The sequence below is a fragment of the Gallus gallus genome, chromosome 1 (genome assembly GCF_016699485.2).
Source record: "Gallus gallus isolate bGalGal1 chromosome 1, bGalGal1.mat.broiler.GRCg7b, whole genome shotgun sequence".
NCBI lineage: Eukaryota > Metazoa > Chordata > Aves > Galliformes > Phasianidae > Gallus > Gallus gallus.
This window is the reverse complement of record NC_052532.1, coordinates 123,812,248-123,832,427: the sequence shown is the minus strand read 5'-3', so window position 1 is coordinate 123,832,427 and position 20,180 is coordinate 123,812,248. Positions and strand designations below refer to the sequence as shown.

General features: G+C 40.7%; 1 protein-coding gene across 1 annotated transcript in view; it reads left to right on the top strand.

Annotated features, from left to right (window-relative positions):
- The window catches only part of FRMPD4 (FERM and PDZ domain containing 4), a 304,246-nt gene that overhangs the window by 163,593 nt on the left and 120,473 nt on the right, over positions 1–20,180 (top strand). The window contains exon 2 of the mRNA XM_416838.8: positions 18,383–18,499. Within this exon, the coding sequence (XP_416838.4) occupies positions 18,383–18,499 (117 nt within the window). The remainder of the gene's footprint in view (positions 1–18,382; positions 18,500–20,180) is intronic.

Genomic DNA, 20,180 nt, shown 5'->3' with positions numbered 1-20,180 from the left:
TTCAGGAGAGGGAATTGAGAAATGTGGAAGGAGTAAGGAATTCAGGCCATTTATGGGATGCAAATGAATTGGGAGTGAAGTAGCACGTAAGGCAAACAGACAGTATCCACAGGAAAAACCCCAGCATATGGAATGTGGTGGCACAAACCTGTGACGGGGACAGAAGCAGTGTTTCTGGCTCTGACCATATGGGGAGTCACTGAAGGATGAGATCAAGAGTCGTATAAGATTAGCGTGTCAAGAAGGGAGTGATCAGTTTAAATAAAACCAACTGAGAAAATTATCAAAGAAGCCAGGATAGCAGTAGGAAAAAAAGAGCTTCGTAAAGCACATAAACAGAGCAAGACAGAGCCTGCAGGCTTGTTCTTGTATTTAGTGGAAGTGTTTATCTTCAATGCCTTTGGTGGTGTTAGAGGAAGAGACGAGATTGGATTAATATGTATTCTCCCTCCTCTTCCCCGTCTGCTATCACCTCCCAGAGGACATGATGATGCTGCCCTTTGGTTGGAGGGGTGACTCAGAGGTTATTGTCCTATCTCACTACCTCTCCCCCTCTCCCTGTGGCTTTGCAGCTGGGCTGTGGGAGGGAGGAAGGAGCGCTGAGAGCGTGGGTTCCTGGGGGCTGGGACAGTCGAGTTACAGGGCAGAGCAAGGGAGCTAAGAAATGTATTCAAAGACTGTGTTCCACTTACGTATAGTTGCAAATTGTTTGTGCACTGAGTGAGTAATGAAGGACATAAAGGGGTGGCAAAGGAAATTTGGTGTCAGATGAAGTTTGCATTGTTTGGGTGGAGAAAGGCGCTGTTTTATGACTCCGTGTGCAGCAAAGCACATGAGGTAAATGTGACAGTAAATTGAGAAGCACTTTCCTTCCCAAGAGACAGTAAATATTAATGAAGGTACAGGTGGTGCGCGTGCGGGCACACACAGAAGAAGAAAATATAAAAGGAAGTAGAGCAGTTATAAAAAGCCAACCCTGGAAGAGGCTGATGGCTGGCTTCCCGGAGGCTTTTGGCAGGGGGAAGGTGGAGGCAGAGGCAACAGCAGCAAACAACAAAAGAAAATCAAAACAGGGTTTTATCAACTCCTTAGGAACTTGGAAATGAGACTGAAGGGAAAAGAGCACCCTCTTTTTAACAGATAAAAGGAGGTGTGCGGTAACAAGCAATATGGAGGTTTGATCTCTCTGCCGGTGACATGTACGTGATTGATTTAGGCCAGTTGCTGTGCGGAGGCTGCACCAGGCCGTGCTGGGTCTGACTGCAGCACCTCACAGTTTCAGGGAGTTAGGCCTCAGGGCTGGAAGTGGCAAGGGAACAACTTCTGCTGCCGTGAAGAGAGCTCATAACATATTAATGGGGCTTAAAGTTAAGCTGGAATGCAGGGCCAGATGTCAAGGACAGCAGATACGATGGTTCAGTAGCTACCCCATGCTGAAGAAGAAATGCCTAACCAGTAACCCTTAGCAGAGGATGGTGGCCCAGAGACCAGAACTGAACAGAAGGCATTTTAAGTCCAGCACTGCTTAATGTGAACTTATTTTGGCTTTGTGTGGGGGAAGGATCAGATCACTGAAGTATTTGTTAAGTTCCTACACTGCCAGAGCAATGCTGAACCTGAAGCTTCCAGGTCTTGCTCCGCACCATTTCCTCCTCGCTCTCACCCAGCAGGTGCTCAGCCTTGGCCTCCCATGGTTTTTCTAGTCCAGCAGTGGCAGGCGGGGAAGCTTTTACTCAACCTATTGAAATAGGAAGACAAAGATTTGGAGGATCATCATGGTTTGTTTGCTTTCCCTGCAGGCAAACTGTTGGGAATGGGATTTTTTCGCTGCACCTTCAGAAGGGATGTCTGATGTGTTGAGGGCACAGGGAAATGGCTGTGAAGAAGCTGTGCAGCTCTGCAATCATTCAAAACCATCAGCAAAAAAATTATAGATCTGGAAGATTGAGTTACTTTGTAAAGGCATGGTTGCAAAGCTCACCTATCTCAGAAGAATGGTGTTTTTTGTCACCAGCTTTTTTTAAGTATGTGATAATTGAATATCTGTGGGAGTAACAGAAGCTAAACAGGGCCTGGCTACAAAATGATGTTCCTGCTTAATGAAGTTCTAAATGAAGAACTTGCATTTTGCTTGTATTTGAGCTACTTAATTGTATGGTCATTGCATATATCTTTTAAAAATCTTTCGGCGTTTCCATTGAGATTGGATAGCAAGATAATAACAAGTATGTCTGAATCCCAGAGAGAAAGTAAACAGGGTGACAAATCTTAAGGTCTGAAGTTTAAACTGTTTCTTGGGGAGGATCACAACAAGTTGCCGCTGCTCTGCAGCGCAGGCTGATCTGCTTTGTTCTTCAAATGCTGTCCTGTGTGGGAGAAACTTAAAAGTCTCTTCCCTTGGTGTCTGAAAAGAAATCAAAGTGAATGTTGAGTGCAAAACGGAGTAAGCAGCTGCAAGAAGTTTTCTGCAGGGGAATGAAGGAGAGTCTATGGGAGTTAGAAAAAGGGAAGTCACGAATAGTTCCTTTAAAAAGTTGTACTTGTAGGGAAAAGTTAGAGCAAAAGTTACCACTTTAAAGTGTACAGCTGGCGTGTAGAGACTGCTAGTATTTCAAGGCAGATGTTGCTACCATGTAGTAGAAAACACTGATGTATAACGCTAGGAAGCAGTCCTTGGCAGCAGGTTTCTCAATTACACAGTGACTTCACATGTGCTTTGGAAGAAGTGGAGCCTTCAGCAGCATTCACTGAAAAGAACAGGTTGTGCCGACTTATTAATGCTCCTCTTTCCCTTTCAATTTGATTCTGTCTGTACATTTTTCCATTGCTAGGTAAATGTTGAAGTATTTGCACATTCTGATGCCTTTCTAGTTTATTTGAAATTGTATGCCTTCTGCTGAAATTACTGCTAGATCCCTTACAGCTTTTAGGAAAAGAAGCAATATGTTTCATTTTCTGTCCGCTGGTAAACAGATGTGGGAAACTTATATTTTATTTTTCATTTTTAAACTCTTGAATTGGGGCACTAAGAATAGATTTTTCTTTCTTTTAATGTGGTTAAGAATAAATATAGAAGGATAATTAAAAGTTTGTTGAAACTTTAACTAATAGGAGAGTGTGAGACTGCAAGTTAGCATCAAAAAATGAAGGTTCTAAGAAGTTTAATTGGCAGGCAAGGTCATGGCACTTGCAATAGAATCAGAGGTTTTAGATCAAAAATAATGATGATGGGAAGAAGTGCTGGTAGTGGGAAGCTGCAAATGTGGGTGAATTGAGCTTGGAGGGGAAAAGCGAAGTGCTTTGCAAGATGTCCATTTGCAATACTTTATGCCTAAGCATATCTGCATATCTGTGCTTTCTCATTTTTATGCGTAGCTATATACACTTCCTCATCAATAGGTTATAAGAAGCTTTAAGAGTATAAAATGTGCAAACAATATTTGACAGAAAAAGGGATGGATAAATAAATAATGTTTACCTATTTTGGCAGGATCAGACTCTCATACAATGCCCCGTAAACTTGTAGGTATTAAAACGTTCCTATTAATGCCACAGTAGATCACAAGCACCAGTCTGAAAAACATTGCTCTCTGCCTGCTTGCATTTCAAATGTGCCTCTGTGTCTGCTCACCGTGACTGAGCTGATGAAAGCAAAACATTGCCTTGTGGTGACTTTTAAGAAAGCAAGTTTATTTTCTGAACAATGAATGAAATATTTACCTTCAAGGAGGGAAGGAAAAAAAAAAAACACATTCTCTCAGATATATGCCTGTTTACCTGTTTAGCAGTGAGCATCGTTTTTATATACACACAGTAAACCAACTTCATAGCTTCAGGACTCTGAGTCAGCGGTGCTTAAACCGGCAGCATAGCTGTGCAGCTGCAACTCAAGTTGACAACCTGTAAATATTTACCACCCAAACCACAATGGATCTTTCTTTGTGCTGTCAGTTTTGTGAAACAAATTCTGTGCTGTGTGAGATGTTAACAAGGACAGCAACATTTTTGGGCATGTGCTGCACTCCAGTGCCTGCAGTCTGACCAATACATACCTGTAGCAAGCATCAGAATGCCTTCCTATGGAGCTAGTGTGGAAAACGAAGACTATGCTGCAGAGGTCAGCAGCATCACTAAAGCTTTATGCAGGAGTGCTGGTTTGGGCTGGAATAGTCAGTCTTCTTCATTAGTATCATTATTATTGTTCACGTATTCTTCTGCTGCGAAGGGATTTATCTCAGCCCACATCACTACAGCAGGGAATAGAGTTTGTCAGTGATCGAATTCCAGGGATAAAACAAGTTCCCATCAAAGGGAATAATAAAATTTCATCCACCTCAGATGGAATTTGATCTTCTCTGTATCTTTTAATAATTACCACACAATATAATCTTCTTGTTAAATGATAAATTGGAATAACAGTTTTAATTTTAAAAGACTTGTCTTATCTACATTTATTCTGTTGGTGGGATTGGTGATAGACTGAAGATCTAAACGTGTTCAGGTATGACCTTGAAAACAAAACAAATTAAATCATTTAGTAACAATGTATATGCTGATATTTACTTTAAAAATGCTTCTGTCTGAAGTCATAGAATCATAGAATCCTTAGAGCTGAAAAGGACCCTTAAAGATCATCTAATCCAACTCCCCTGCAATGAACACGGACGTGCACAGCTAGGTCAGGTTGCCCAGGGCCTGATCCAGCCTCGCCTTGAAAATCTCTAGGGACAGGGCATCAACCATATCTCTGGGCAACCTGTGACAGTGCCTCACCACTCTCACCGTAAGATTTTTTTCCTTATATCTCACTTAAATCTACCGTTAGGCTTAGCAGTCTGCTTATGAAACGTGTGCCTAAATCACTTCAAACTTAGATTTATTTTTTTAAGTAATTGCAAGCAGGTTTATAAGCATGCTGAAGCAGCTAAAGGTTCAAATGGACTTTTGTACGAACATGAAGAATGCCACGGTGAATAACTCCAGTTACTAGGCATCTTTTTGGCCTATTTTGTCAGTAACTAAGCTGCTATGAATATATGTAAAATTTCTGGATTCCTTTGCAGTAAGCAAGCTGTCAAGTTCTGCTCTGTGCTTCAGAAAATGAGTGGAGGGAAGTAATACATTGAAGAAACAAAAATAGCTCCCTGAAGTATAGTAGGGTCCTTGGTGATTAAAAATCTCAGGCCTTCATCCTACTGACCTGAAGCTTGGGCTCGTGCTTGCTGGTAAAGGCTGATCTTTCTAAAACGTTGGCGTGTTCCCCAACTCCAAGTAGGCTCTGGTAGCCTGGACTGCCCCCTGGGGTCTGGGCATCCCATGACCTGCTGGGCATCAAAAAACCTGGAGAAGGAAAGGCTTAGAAAGACAGAAGAGCAAAAAGATACGGTAATGCTTGTGTGACTCTGGAGTCAAACTTGATGAGGCTTTTCTTGTTTCTGTCTACAGTAACCATCTCAAATTCGATATACTTGTGTAAGGGGGGGGAAAAAAAAAAATGAAAGGATGGCAAGGATAATCTGTTACTTAATGGCTTCTGTAAAATAGGTGATTTTAATAGCGAAAAATAGGTGAATTTAAGAACCACAGCTGGGAGAGAATCTGTTTGGAAGTGGTGGTTGTTTCTTTGAGTTGTACCACTGTCCTCTACAAACGGCATGATATTGAGGCTGGGCTCAAGCTCATCTAGATCTGACAGACTGTGGCCATTCTTGAGGCCATTTTTCCTTCTTCCCTGGGTGAAATGATCTCCTGTGGTGTCCTGCAAGCACCCTGGAGCTTCCTCTAGCCTGGCGCGGCCATCCCTTCTTACAGCCTTTCTGCTGTGAGGGCCTCACCCGCTGTTCTGGGCTGCTGGCAACAGTAGGTGAGCAGATTTTACTCTCCCTTCCTGAAGCTTCCTGTTTACTTTTATGCATTGTATTTCTCAACTTGTACGTTCCCCTACATGTTATCCTTTTCTTTCTCCCTTGGGAGTCAGGGAGATGACTTGCATTTCATGAATGGCATGGGGGAGCTGACGTTGTGACTAGCGCAAATTATTCTGAAGAAGTATAAGAGGACCCAAGTTACAATGTTGTAAAGCTATTTGGAAACAAGGCAGTTGTGGCTGGAATGATGAAAATGTCACATGGGTTAAGCCATTTTCATCTGTGGAGCTCTTAAAAGCAAAAAGGAAACAGCAAAGAGTGGAGCTGGCTAGATGACTCTAAGCTTTGCAATAGAATTTTCTATTCAGTCACTGAAAACTAAAGTTTACCTCAGAATTCCTTTGGCTTTTAACCTTCAGTATTCATACCCTCCCACTCACTTTTGCCTATATTGATACCTAGTTTTGTCGTTGTTGGTCACCCAGTTTTCAAGCAAGCCCTAAGCACTGCAAGTGTAGAGAATTGGTAGTTTCAAAGAGCTGAATTGCATCCAGCTATGTATACATATATATATGCACCTCAGCTGGAGCACACAGCTACACTCTGCAACCAGATACATCTTTCTTACTATAGGAAAACACCCAGCAGCACTACAACTTGATGTCAGTATTAAACCTCTGTAAATCCCAGAGTCCCTCTAATTTTCTGACTGCAAGATTTCTAGGAATCTGCTTGTCAGTGGCTGTTAGCAGGTTATCTGTATCTGTTGTACTTCTGCCTGAATCCTTTTTTCTTAGCTATCACCTGTGGTTGGCTGAAAGTTTTTTGAATACTTTCTAGGAGCTGTCACAGTGGCAATGGAGTTACAGCTTTCCAGGATGTATTCCTCTCAAACAGAAATATCTGTATTCCCGTTGAGGTCTGTAACTGAGTGTTGGTATAAACTAAAGAAGGATTTAGATGTTTTTGTTGTTTCCTTTTGTTTTCTTTTTCAAGAATCTGTTGTCATGAGGAATTTCTAAGTCTGTTTACCTAGATATATAACTAAACAATTTCATATCATTTGATAAGAGGGATTTAGGTGGTTAAATCCTTGATATTCTAAGAGTGTTTTATATAGCAAGATCTTAAATTTTTCTTCTTTTAGTTGTAAAAGTACTGCATAGAATCATAGAATGGCCTGGGTTGAAAAGGACCACAATGATCATGTAGTTTCAATGCTCCTGCTATGTGCAGGGTTGCCAACCACCAGACCAGGCTGCCCAGAGCCACATCCAGCCTGGCCTTGAATGCCTCCACGGATGGGGCATCCACAGCCTCCTTGGGCAACCTGTTCCAGTGCGTCACCACCCTCTGGGTGAAAGACTTCCCCCTGATATCTAACCTAAACTCCCCCTGTCTCAGTTTAAAACCATTCCCCCTTGTGCTATCACTGTCCACCCTCATTAACAGCTGTTACCCCTCCTGTTTATATGCTCTGTTCAAGTACTAGAAAGGCACAGTGAGGTCTCCCTGGAGCCTTCTCTTCTCCAAGCCAAACAAGCTCAGTTCCCTCAACCGTTCTTCAAAGGAGAGGTGCTCCGGCCCTCTGATCATCTTAGTGGCCCTCCTATGAACCTGTTCCAAGAGCTTCCTACCTTCACCCTCCTACCTTCCAAGAACCAATTTTATCGTTGCTTTCCAAGTCTGGCTTCTGCAGCTCCATGCATAACTCCACGTTTCAAATTCTCTTCAGTTGCACATGATTGGGTAATCACAGCATCAATCATCGTGGTGAGATGGGCTCTCAGAGACTTGCACAAGGGCTGGCAGGACAAAGGAGAGAAGGAAAAAGTATATATTGCTATGGCCTGGAATTACATATGTCTTTGATTGTTGAATCAGCAGAGCATGGATAAAATATTTCTTGGCTACTCTTGGCAGCCTGGGAGCAAGAGCATTAGAAGAAATCTAGTTTTTTTTCTGAGCCTTTGGGATCTAGAGGGTACAGAAGTGTATTTTAACCAACTTCAGAAGTGAAATAATGAAATGTCAGTGCTAATGCCCTCATCTTTCAGATTTTTTATCGAAGACCACGTAACATCTTATGTAAATTGTGGGCTAATATCATAAAGAGGCAGATAAGTTCAGCTTTTTAATGTCTTAGTAATCATAAAATGACACACTCCAGAAAAGTAGTTGTATTTATATATAATTAAAATATCTCTAGCGTTTCTGTTCCAGCTACAGGCTATTTTATGATATAATGCTTTAATACATTTAATGGGAAGTGATAAAATATTAGAATTTTATCTTTTCTAAGTGGCACAGTCCCACTTTTGTGAACAAATGATATCTTAAAAGCTGCTTTTTCTGTTTGTTTCCCCCCCCCCCCCCCCCAGAATAGTGTTCTCTCTGCAAGCTGGATTGTATGAGTTGTGGATAAGCCAAAAAAAAAAAAAAAAAGCCAAACCAAAAAACCCTAATCTAAATATTTAGGTTAATAAGGAATCTAAAAGTGGATTTTAATTAAATGTTGACAATCTGAAGAAATGATAAGCTGCCCTGATGCTTGACTTCTGGTTCCGTAGCAATTTTCTTGAGAAATTCTATCCTTTGCAATCAGGATTAGAGCCAGTTTGACATCACACCATGTATTTTGTCTGCCAAGAAGTGAGGTCAGGTAATGAATTGACATTGGCAGAAGTTTAAGAGGATGCTATTAGTTCTATATTGTGCTGAGTTTTTTCAGATTCAAATTTGAGTGCAAATTCAGTGGAGATCGTTGACTACAGTGTATGGCAGTATATATACAGATCCTGACTACGGTGTATGGCAGTATAGTGGGAATGTGTGATTTTTAAAATGGTAGAAAAGGTTGGTGCTGCTTGTACTCTAGAGCACATGTGGTTCTTGTAAAATGCTGAAGCTTGCCCTGTTGTGGCTTCTTTTTGTTTTGTTTTTCTTTCTTAAGACAAGTTTTAAGTGCAGTGGTTTAGCCTGGCAGGCAGCTAAACACGGCACAGCCATTCACTCATTCCAGCCTGCATGCAGGACTGGGGAAGGGGGAGTAGAATTAATGGATTGACTTAAGGACAGTTTAATAGGAAAGAAAAAGGAGGGAAAAATATACAAAGCAAGTGATGTATGTGGTTGCTCTGAAACCAATGATTCCTGTTTTCATGGCAACAGCAACGAAGAGCACAGTATCAGTGTTTGATGGAGCAGTTTCTTTTTAGACACATTTGGAAGAAGACATTTTGGTTCAGTTCCATTGGCTCCCTCTTAGTGGAGCCTTTAAGTCTAAGGAAGGCAGTGAAGGAAAAAATAAAATTGTCCTTTTGGGTTTGTTAAGGTTCTACATGCATCTTGGTTTGCAGCATAACTCTGCATCAGAACCTACTGTTGCTGGCTTCCCAGTAATTCAACTACTTCAAATTTGCTATTATTTGTTTGGCTTCATAAGTGGGTCTATTTCTAGAGTGCTTTAAATAACCCCATATCTGGATGGGGACTTCTTAGCAATAGTGAAAAGTTAACTTTTCATTGTTACGCAAAATATTCTTTGTGTGCTATTTCTTAAGTTACTAATTGGCCAGTAATGCAGATATTGTGGTGGACGCCTATTATAGAACTCTCAACCAAGATGAAGAAGTAGATTAAGTTCTATAAGTAGCCGAGAGAAGTCTCACTGTCACTAGCCCACATTCTCATGTGGGACTTGAACTTCTCAGATGTCTGCTGGAAATAAAATACATCAGATTGCAAACTAGAGAAGATGCCCTCTTTGTCCTGATATTTGCAAACAGATTAGGGCTTGTGTGTGGTGTAATGGTTAGGGGCTGCCTTAGGCATAGATATCACAGAATGATGGAGGGTTTGATCCTTGGTAAGTAAGGAAGGCTGTCAGGAGAACTTGGCTTTCCAGAGGGTAGACTTCGGCCTATTTAGTGACTTGGTTAATGGAGTGCCATGAGAAGTGGCTCTAAAAGGCAAAGGAGTCCAGGAAAGCTGGACCTTCTTCAAGGATGAAATATTCAGGGTGCAGGAGCAGGCTGTTCCTATGTGCCTAAAGTTGAACCAGTTTGGGGAAGACGACACTGCATTTCCATCATTCTGTTCTGCACTACGTTAAGCTATCAGTATTAGTAACAGTGCATTCAGTGAGACAGATTTCTAATGCAGGTATTAGGTTTTAGACAGATAGTAATTATTATGTGGTTGGTAAACTTTTCCAATCTGTTCAGGTCTGAGGAAAGAAAAAAAAACAAAACTATTGTAAAAAGATTTTCTGCAAAATGCAGAAAGAAATATGAATAAACCATTCACTGAATGTGGAAGAGCCAAATATTCTTCATTTCTTTCTTTTTTCTTTTTCTATTTTTTTTCAGAAATACAGAGTAAATCTAAGAAACCCTACAGTCAGAATCCCCATTAAAATAGAAAAACCATCTCATACACATCAGTGTTCAATGATGTACAGAAAGCAGAAGAGCCTCTTACAAGCAGCTGAGTACAAATCACAATTTGCTTCCTAGAATACTTTCTGGCTATTACAATACAGGGTTCTAAAAAGGAGACAGGCAGAAGTCTATTGCTGAAATGATGAGAGCTGATGAAGAGGCTAATATGAATACATAGTAGCCCTAAGGTGAATTATTTTTAGCTAGCATTGTGGATGCTATGTATAGGTAGATTTCTAGTTTAAGTTACACATGGTGAAACATACAGACTGTGAGGGAGTCCAAGACATTGTCTACAAGCCCCTAATCCTCAAGTGTCTCTCATCACAAGCCTACAGGTGTTAGGACTAGTGATGCATTTTGCAAAGCTTCCATGTCAGGCAGATAATTCTTTTTGGCCTGTCTGGTCCTGACTAATCCCAAGCCTGATAATGAGAGTGGTAATCAACTTCATGTGCCCAAGCAAACACCTTGGGTTTCCATCTTTTTCCTATATGTGCTCATTGAGTCTGTCCCAGGGCGCATGTCTGCATATGCACCAACAGAAACTTCCCCTTGCTCTTAATGGACAAAGCTGTGAAGGCTCTTTCTGCAGAGGAGTGAAGGAGGTGAAGGCAATTTTTTCCAGTCATGTGGAATTGCCCCTTTTCCCCCCATCGAGTGATGGGCTGCTGCTGTTCTTCCCTGCTTGTCTGGCATCCAGGAGATCCCTGGTAAAAGGGATCCCTTACCGATCTGATCCATTACATAGCATTGAGCTCTCATTATCTCACTGCTTTAGATCAGCAGCAATGGGAGGTGGAGGAGGAATTAATGTGAATGCCTCATTCCTCCACCCAGGTATAGACTGTCATTTAGACATCTCAGTTTTAGGCACTGTGGAATTGGAAACTCAGGTGATCTGCAGGAAAAAAAAAGGCTGACAGGATTCTCTACAAAGGTGTTTCCTCTACTGGATTGCTATCTGGCCAGAAGTCTACTGTGAAGTTTTGAGTCATACTTGTGTTTTTTTTATTCTGTTCCACCAAAGGATTTCAAGGTTGAGTGAAGGCCTTAGCATTGGTTTAGAGTAAGAATGGCTGATACACTGTGAAACTGTGAATAACTGAGAGCACCTGTAGTGGAAGATTGAAAGGGGGAAAAAAGTCAGGAGCTATTTGCTCTATCCAGAGTTTGAGGAGTAGCTATTGCCTAGATCCTTTTGCTAAGAAAGCAGTATTTAGAGTGGGACACAATTTCTGAACATGTATTTTTCCTCCTATGAGGAAAGGTTGAGGGAATTGTGATTGTTTAACTTGGAGAAGGCTCAGGGGAGACCTCATTGCAGCCTTCCAGTACTTGAATGGAGCGAATAAACAGGGGGGGGTAATGGCTGTTTATGAGGGTGGATAGTGATAGGACAAGGGGGAATGGTTCTGAACTGAGACAAGGGGAGTTTAGGTTAGATATCAGGGGGAAGTCTTTCACCCAGAGGGTGGTGACGCACTGGAACAGGTTGCCCAAGGAGGTTGTGGATGCCCCATCCCTGGAGGCATTCAAGGCCAGGCTGGATGTGGCTCTGGCAGCCTGGTCTGATGGTTGGCGACCCTGCACATGGCAGGGGGGTTGAAACTACATGATCTTTGTGGTCCTTTTCAACCCAGGCCATTCTATGATTCAAAGGGAACCTGGCTTACTCATCATCTTTACTATAAAAATTAAAAATAGAATAATAATTATAAATAAATAAATAGAGAAGGTACTAGTTAAGAGCATATTCAAAGAAGGCAGGGGGGTTTCTTTTTTTTCTTCTTCCTTTTTTTTATTTTCTAGAAATACCATTTATCTTGTATTTGACTATGCATGATCTGGACAAAAATTCAGAATAAGTCTGAAATGCATTGTAACATTATTCTGCCTTTACCGAGACCACGGTTGTGTCGTGTAGGATTATTGAGGCAGACAGTTGTCACGTGGCAAAAATATATTTTTCTAGCATTTCATTCACATGGCTAAACAAGAAGAACAATCATTAGGTCATTAGGGTTCCACCATGTATTTACATGACTTAGCCATAGGAGGTCCAGTACGATTTTTTTTTTTAATATAGTGAAGTGCATCTGGGGCAGCTCATTGTCTTCTGTTGTGCTTGTGATAGAACTACTTCTATGAGGTTTTATGAGACTTTGTGCAGAAACATCAACCTTTACTATGTTCTTGATCTTGGATCAGAAAATTACTGTTATTACATACATCTTATTGAACAGTGCCTCTCAGAAGTGTTTTGATAGCTGGATATGATGGCTACTCTTGACAGTGTAGCTGCAAAGTCTTCCAGACTTCTCCTTGCTTCTTCCTTTATTTTTTATTTTATTTTTTATTTTATTTTTTATCTTTCAAATGGTAGGATCAAAGTAGGCTTAGTGCTGTAGTCTTCTGGGATGGGAGTGGATGAGAACTGGATTGAGAAAGCAGGCTTCTATTCCTGAGGCAGCAGAAGATTAAATATCACAGAGATACTGTTATTGAACTCTGTTTGTGTTGCAAGCACAGTCTCATTCTTACTTTTAAGAAAGAATAATACAAAAATGACATGCCTTCGGTGTTCCTGTTGGTACCTCCTGTGGTTAGTTGAGGCTAGACATACGTAAAGAACTCGGTACTCGTTGTAGAGGCTTCTTCTGAGGATGACATAGAATTCATCTCCAGATTGATAGGATATGCTTGAAATTCAGATTTTGATATCCCCATGGAGTGATATGTTGAAGTTCCAAATCTTAGTCAGTGGAGACCTAGTCAAAACAGGTAGAAAGGCTGCAGATTCATATGACTACCTTAGAATAGAACTGAATCTAGCTCTTCAGTGAGAGCCTGCATGCCTGAAGTGCTCCTCGGCTCCTTCTTGAAATACCTACTTCAGAGATTCTTCAGGGTCTGTCCATATATGCCATATCGTGAGTGCAAGCCTGAACTCGTTTCTCAACAGAGTCACAGGAGTGGAGGAATTTCAGATGACAAAGCCTGTGAAAACCATCGTTGCAAGAGTGAGAGGGCATCAAACATAAAGTGGAGGGTGTCCATGATGCCTTTGTTACTCCAGTGTCAATCAGTAGAGGTGAAAACAGTGGAACAAGAGCTACCATGCCTTAAACATAAATGAATTCAATGCTTTCCCTTCCTGCCTAGTAAGGGATTTGGCTGACCTAGGTAAGAGGATGGGGGATCTGGAGTCAACTCAGATGGTTTAGCACTATTCTTTACCCTTCTCCTAACAAGAGGGAAGAAGACAGATGGGCTGTGAAAGTGAGGAAGAGTTTATAAACTCTGTATTATGACTTCTCCATCTAGCTCCTTTGGACTCCAGTCCCAAAAGGTCAACCAGAACTCATCAGTCCAGACCTATGTAGAGAGATCATGCTGCAAGGATACCAGCTGCTTGTGGTTGCAGGGTTGAAGACCACTATGACAAAGACTGTCCAGGTTTCTGCCTTCTTGATATCATTAGGGAAAAAGAATTGGAAAGTTTCAAGTTTGCTACTGTTTTTAATCATGGTTTGAAATCTGTCAGCAGATTAGGGCTTCTTGGGCAAGGGAGTGGAGACTACTCCGGTGATTAAGCAGACCTGACTCTGTCCAACTTTGTTCCTAAGGAAAGAAGAATATTTGTATCCCGTCTGCAGAGAAGGGTGGACATAAACACGGTGTCTGTCTTTGGCATGGATAGACATGGTATTCCTATGTATCAAGTGTTATGCCTTAGTAGACACTAAGTACGCAAAACAAAGTTGGGGCATTCCATTTTTCTTAAGTGTTCTTAGATTTGCCCAAGGGATATCTGAAGCAGGCAGGTTTTGTCCCATCCTTCATTTTTTGCTGCTGTGTGGCCTTCTGTGAGGCCATGGAGGAGGCAGAGATGAACCCAAGTGAAAAACTAGCCACTAGTTTTAAGGTGATTTGGTTTACTTGTGTTGGCAAAGGAGCAATTGCGATGCGAAGGAGGACTGAGTACACGAGAGTGGGAATGCTGCGCTGTGTCAGTGCCACTTTATGTTGTTAGAAAATTACAGCCTGGGAGCTTCCTTTTCACCAGGTTAGGGAAACATTACGTTTGTAACAAAATTTACAGGCTTGGGCCCATAAAGTGCTGTGATTAAATAGTCTGTCAAGATTTCTGTAGCAAAGATCTGTTGAGAGGTATCTTCAGTTTCTAGTTTAAAAAAGAAGTTCTGGACAAAATGGCATGCTTATTGTCTGAATCTGTGAAGACTAGTTTATATTTTGTATTCAGTTTTCCATTAAATTTAAATATTCGATATTTTTTTAATTCTTAAAAAAAAAGTTTCTATTTTAGGCTGTCTATAAGGCTTTCTGTTTCTTTCTGTTTTAGGCTATCTAAGATGCCATGGACAGCAGGCTCTAATAGTAGACTTTAGATATTGAAACTGTTCTAGTTTTGATTTTTAAGAGGAGATGGGTACTATTTACAGGCTTTCACTTCCTGTTTGCACCACGTTTATGCTGAGTACTTTCTGAATACTGTGTAAGTTGCATACTGCTGATGCTAAGTGCAGAATACTTGACATATGAGCATGTTTTTCGGCCATGTCCCAAGCACGGAGTAGCAAATAGACTGACCTTAAGACCTCTGCTGTGTTGTAGCTATTATATTCCCAGTATGATGCTGGCTTCACACCACACGTTGATTCCTTATGTGCTACTTGAAGTATTTAATGAATTGATTGTTCAGTGTGAAGCAGTTGGAAGTGATCTGTTTTTCTACTGTTACAAGGTATCAAAAGAAGGCTGATGTAATATAGCTATCGCTGCCTTGCTTTCAGAGCTCCAGTGGCATGATACTGGCTTAGGCTCCCTCAATGAAGTTTTCTGCCTAAGAGCTGTCCAGTGGCACATGCTGCAGCAGCAGGTGTGATTGCAGAGAGCTGGGATGATGATGGACAGCGAGCAGTGACATAGCAGTGCCGGAACTTCCTTCAAGGGCAGGCTTGCTGGGGTAGAAGTTCTATTTCTTGATCTTTCCCCTCTTGTGAAACATCTGTCAGAGACCTGGACCATCTTAGTGTGCTCCTCCTCCTCTGCCTGTGAGGGAAGGAATGGCAAGTGGTGATCAGAGAGCCGAGGGATTTATCCAAGATCATGCGCAGGGTTTGTACTAGAATCTCCTGGTGGTCTTTCTCACCGATGAGGCATCCCCCTGACTTAAAGCCTGCCAAAATGGCTTTGTGCTCCTTCTAGGTGAAATGTCTTGCCTTCTTATGGTTTCCTACAAGAGGCTTTGATATTCCTTCAAGCACTGATCTCTTCCTTGCCATCTTTTGTCCCTAACATTGTCCAGTGAACAGAATCCTCACAGACAAACAGAATAATATTCAACAAGTGGGTTGAATAATGAGATTTGTCATCTCATTTTTTTGAGACTGTACTGTTTGAGATGCTGGGAATCACCAGTGCTAATCACCTTTGAGTTTCATGTATGCTGGAACAGAAAAAAATCATGTTTTATTGATGTGACACGAGTGTGGATTATTGAATCATACAAACAGCTGTAGCAAGCATTCTGTTGGGTATTTGTTTTTCCTCCACCTTGAGCCACCTCAGTGTTTGTACTCTTCTAATACCACGTCTTAGGTGTATACAGGTAGACAGACAGGTGAATGACATGAAATGCTGATTTCTTTCCCACTGATTCTAAGTCTGGAGGACCAGAGAAGATACGTCTATATCTGTAGATAAATAAGGCATTTAGTACCCATCATTATATGAAAGCTTCTGTCATCAATAGCAATTCAAGGGCTCAAGGGAGGTTTTCAGAGGAATTAAATTTACTTTAGCATCCACTGAATTATAATTCATACGAAGACGAGCCCTTAGTTTGAATGCAGAGAGGAGTAGTATTGATTATCACTACTGTTGTGGACTCCTGCACATTCTGTTGTAATTGAAGTTTGATGTGCTTTACGTGGGAATTCAAACGTCCCTGTGCCCTTTTTTCAGATGGAGTAACTGACACAGGGGATGTAAAATACATTTTAATTAATTTGAAAACTACTAGATGTTATGGGTATGCCTTTATAATCCAGATAAAATATGTTACTTTCCACTTTTTTTTTAGCCAACTGAAGTATTTCAGGTCCAAAACGATCTTTAGTTTGAAGTCTAGAGATATAGTTAAGCTGTCATTCTGAGGTTGTAGGATGGCTTGTTTTCTCCCTCAGTCAAGTATATAGGGAAGCATGAATGCTGAAGCTTAACTTCCCATGAATCTCTATGAGAAGCTGTTGAAAATACTTATCGTCAAACCTTGTTTTCTTACTGCAGATGCCTGTTTTTTAATTAATTCCTTTGATCAGGAATGGGTTAGTTGCACCTATCCAAGGTAGTGCAGCATGTTTGACATTGATGTGTTTCGCTCACCATGAGTAACTGTCATTTTATTAAGATTTCTCTCATGTTCAAATATTAGACTTAGGTCCTGTCCTATGGCAAATAGCAGTGTTTGAATATGCTAACAGAAATGTTTTTCTACTCCTAGAAGATGGAGTACTTAATGTAATTGGTAAATCAGATGATATCTAGCTCTTCATTGTAATGCTCTACTTTACATGTAAATTATGTTTTGAAGCACCCTATCTGTTCTCAGTAGTGATTAATCCTTGAAATAAAGGGGGAGGGGAAGTAGCTAGTTTGTTTTTAATGATGCATTCCTCCTTTGGGAAAGATTAACTATGTACAACTTTGTTGAGTTTAGCAATTTGCAATGAATTGTTGAGTTCTCCACAGAGACCAATTCTGTTCTTCCACAAATGCGTTCACCGGGTTATATTACCTTCTGTTTCTCTACAGGAATGAAATTCTTACATCTCTGTCTAGGAGATTAGATAATACATTCATTGCTAGTATTTGAATTTAACATAAATATAGGAAGTAAAACTAAGCAGTAATAAATTTCATGGGCAGATCAAAGAGGGGGAGAAGGTGGCTATTTCAAAACATACTCTTATTTTGTGTCTTTTGTTTTGCACTTCTAGATTTTAGGTTGTAATTGATGTTCCTTGCTGATTCGTCTTGGCTGTCTATGACATGCTGTCAGCTGGTCTTTAGCAATATTTGGTTACTCTACCTCATTTTCCAGTTCGTTTTCTTGTTTGAATCATACACAGCTATCCGTGGCTTGATTAGTTTTGCTGACAGACTTATTTGTTGCCTTCTGTTCCTGTAAGTCCCACAGCATAAGTGTGAATATGTGGTAAAATCTAGCTTAACTCTTGCAAGTGAGTGGCAAAATCCCTGTACGAATGTTTGGATTTCCTATGGGAATCTGTGGAGGATTCTTGCTAACTACCTTTTTTTTTTGTGTCACGCTGCCTAGAATTTATCAGACCTGTGGAGAAATATTGTCATTTCAGAGAGCTGTTGAATTTCTCTGAGTTAAGTGAACTCCGAAAGCTGTTGCTTTATTTAAGATGGTCGGACTTGGAGCATACTTGGTAGTGGGATATTAGCAGAGAGTGCTTGAGCAGTGATACATGACTGTGTGCTCAGAGATACTGCAGCCTTTCAGATGTCATCTGGAGGAAGGGATTAATGGATACTGATCAAGTGCAACAACATTTGCACGTTGAATCTGTTTGGTACCCATATACAAACAAAAGTGTGGCAGTCTTTCATTCTGTCACATGAAGCAACAATGCTAGCAGTGAGAATGGGTGCCGGTACCAGTCCCTGGGCATTTGAACAGGAGATGGAAGGAGGAGCATCTCCATTCATTGCCCTGTGCTGGAATCTATTACAAATGAGTTTTGTGTTTGTGGGACTGAGGATATGTAACAACTTTCACCTGCTAAATGTTTAGGCTCAAAGACCATTGGAAATGGTCTTCTTCTTTCCACTTCCTCAAAGAATGTTACAAATATGAGTAGGCCTGCTGGCCTGTTTTTGTTTGCCTGAATTCTGACTGTATTTTTCACAACTTTGAAAGTATTGAGATGTTGATTGAATGATGTGAAATAAATAGATGCAAAGAATAAATACAACAGACAAGTCACACGTTCTTTTCTTTCTTCCATCCAATTGCAGCCACAGGAACAAGTCTTCAGGCTGGCCTCATCCGTCAGGGACCTGGAGCTTGAACCAGGGGACACCTTATGGATGGGAGATGACGGCAAACAGAGATGGAAGGGACTACTTCATCAAGTAAGTGGGTAGTGGGAACCGTGCACACCACAGCATGGTGTTGCAGCACTACTCCTGACAATACTTCCTCAGGACCCTAATTGCAATTTCAGCCTTACACAGTTCTTGTTTCACTGCTTGGTTTTATTGCAGACTGATAGCTTTGACTGTATTTCACTGAGCCTTTTGTTTTATTAAGCAATGTTTTGGTACTTGGCTATTTAATTTACCCAAGCAAACACTGATATTAGGACCTGTAATTCACAGAAGAATTGCAACAAATGTCATTAACAAAAAAAATAGAAATAAAAATGCCATGTTTAAAGAGTGAGGCAAAAGGTCAGCTTTGACTAGGATTAACTACTCTCCTCCATTTCTGCCATGTGAGCTCTTGTAGCTTGTCTAATATATTCATTATACCAGTAATAAGAAGGTGCTTATTTTGATTCTGTATAGTTCTAATTCTTATATAGTTCTAATTCTAATTCTTAAATAGTTCTAAGAATTCTAATTCTTAGGTTATCCATAGTCTTTAAACTCTGGATTTAAAGGTTTACAAAACAAATGTCAGTGTGAATTTATCATAAACAAAATTGGGTTTCCTTTTCCCAGTAAAACCTATACGGAATTGTTCTTAAAATTACTTAAATGGCTTGGATAAATACAGTTTGCTCTTCGAGTACTTCTGTGTGGCTTTGGAAGCCCTTTGCTAAGAATTGGAGGTGGAAAACTTGGTGCTGCAGCGTTAGTTACTTATATATCATTTTAAGGCCAGTGTATAGATTCTGCTCATGTGAAGGGATGTTTGTTGTTGTTACTTTTTTCCCAATTATTAATTCATGTTTATGTTTATCATTCTGATTAGAAACTTGCAAATATTTTAAGATTTCCTACTTAATCACAGAATGACACACAGAATCACTGTGAATATACTGTGAATACTTGAGAATTACAGCTCTTTCTTTTAACATAGTACAAGGATCAGACTCGCTTAAAATTCACCATTAAAAAGTCCTAAATTTTCTCAAGATCTTTAATCAAAAATAATTCCACAGGGTAAGATCCCCTTTCCTTTCCTTTGCATTCCTCCCCCATTTGCCCAGTGTGCACCTGGGCTTCCCAGGAGGCAATTACTATTGGAGCCAAAGCAGTATTTGTAGCTGTGCGATAACCTGAAAGCAACCAGGGTAAGGCTTTCAGGGTTTAGAGAAATTTCAAACATGTCCAAATTGAAGCAAGTTGCCCGTGTTAATGAGGGCTCGAAGCTGACTTTGAAATGTCGCATTCTTTCTGTTAGAGGTATTTTGCTCTGCTTGTCTGTGAGACACAGGGTGCAGTGCTGGGCAGTGTGGTGCTGAATGCCAGGCACAATACAGCTATATTAGCATAGATTTTCTGCCTGAACTAATTAGGCTTGTCAAGAAGCATAGGTGAGCCTCAAAAGCACTGTGCTGATGGGACTGTGCTACTTCTGTTACTCTAATTACTGAGGGAACCTGCACCACTAAAAATTGCAAATGTAGATGTGAGTAACCGAGAACTGCCTGGAGTGCAGTAGGTCTTTCTCGATATTGGAAACTACTCTTCAGGGGCTTAGATTCTTTTTCTGCAGAATTTCAGTGTGTTCTCCCCTGCCTGGCTGAGAATCATTTGAACAATAATATCCAGCTTATGAGGACGGTCGCCACATTGGATTCTTCCT